The sequence below is a fragment of the Pundamilia nyererei genome, unplaced genomic scaffold, assembly GCF_000239375.1.
Source record: "Pundamilia nyererei isolate P.nyererei 1_Seehausen unplaced genomic scaffold, PunNye1.0 scaffold01115, whole genome shotgun sequence".
NCBI lineage: Eukaryota > Metazoa > Chordata > Actinopteri > Cichliformes > Cichlidae > Pundamilia > Pundamilia nyererei.
In genome coordinates, this window is record NW_005188516.1 from 6997 (window position 1) to 8157 (window position 1161).

The following is a 1161-nucleotide window of genomic DNA, read 5'->3' on the forward strand; positions in this document are numbered from 1 at the left end:
ACGTTAGGCACACCCTCTGTTATCACAGTCATGTGATAAGTGGAAAAACAGGAAATTTCCACACTCAGTGTCTCTATATAAAAGAGACAAGAGCAGCTTTTATCTAGGGAGACGTTATTTACATTGAGGAGACATGGCACAGCGAACGATTCAGCTGGATCAAGAAAAATTGAGCTGTTCCATCTGTCTGCAACTTTTAAAGCATCCAGTCACTATTCCCTGTGGGCACAGCTACTGCATGGACTGTATCAAAAACTACTGGGATGAGAAGGAAACACACAGCTGCCCTCAGTGCAGAGAGATTTTCACACCGCGGCCTGTTCTGGTGAAGAACACCATGTTAGCTGAGTTAGTGGAGGACCTAAAGAAAGTAGAACATCTGACAGCTTCACCTGATCATGCCTATCCTGGACCTGGAGATGTGGCCTGTTCTGGGAGGAAGCGGAAAGCCTCCAAGTCCTGCCTGATGTGTATGGCCTTTTACTGTGAGCATCACCTGCAGCCTCACTACAACGTAGCTCCAATAAAGAGACACAAGATCATTAAAGCCACTTCAAAGCTTCGGGAGAACATCTGCCCTCGCCACGATGAGGAGATGAAGATCTTCTGCTGCACTGATCAGCAGTGTGTCTGTTGTCTCTGCTTAATGGATGAACACAAAGACCATGTCACAGTGTCGCCTGCAGTGGAAAGAGCTGAGAAGCAGAAAAGGCTTGGAAGAAATCGACAAAAATTTCTTCAAAGAATTCAGGAAAGAGAGAAAGATGTGAAGATGCTTCGTCGAAGAGGGGAGGCTATCAATCTTTCTGCTGATAAAGCTTTCAGAGAATGTGATAAGGCTTTCAAAGATTTGATCAGTCTCATTGAGAAAAAAAACTCTGAAGGGAAGCAGAAGATCAGATCCAAACAAAAAGCCGAACAGGACAGAGTCAAAGAGCTTCAGGACAAAATAGAGCAGGAGATCAGAGATCTGAGGAGGAGAGACACTGCACTGCAGCAGCTCTCACTGACAGAGGATCACCTCCATTTTCTGAAAAACTACTCCTCACTGTCACATCTGAGTGCATCTACAAACGTACCCACCTACAACAATCTTACTCTGCAGTACTTTGAGGATGTGACTCCATCTGTGTCACGGACCAGAGATAAAGTGAAGGCTCT

At 45.3% G+C, this 1161-nt stretch overlaps 1 protein-coding gene across 1 annotated transcript in view; it reads left to right on the forward strand.

The window, feature by feature from the left end:
* The first annotated feature begins 133 nt into the window (after positions 1-133).
* LOC102195106 (E3 ubiquitin/ISG15 ligase TRIM25-like) overlaps positions 134-1161 on the forward strand; it is a 6024-nt gene continuing 4996 nt past the window's right edge. The window contains exon 1 of the mRNA XM_005755254.1: positions 134-1150. Coding sequence (XP_005755311.1) covers positions 134-1150 — 1017 coding nt within the window. The remainder of the gene's footprint in view (positions 1151-1161) is intronic.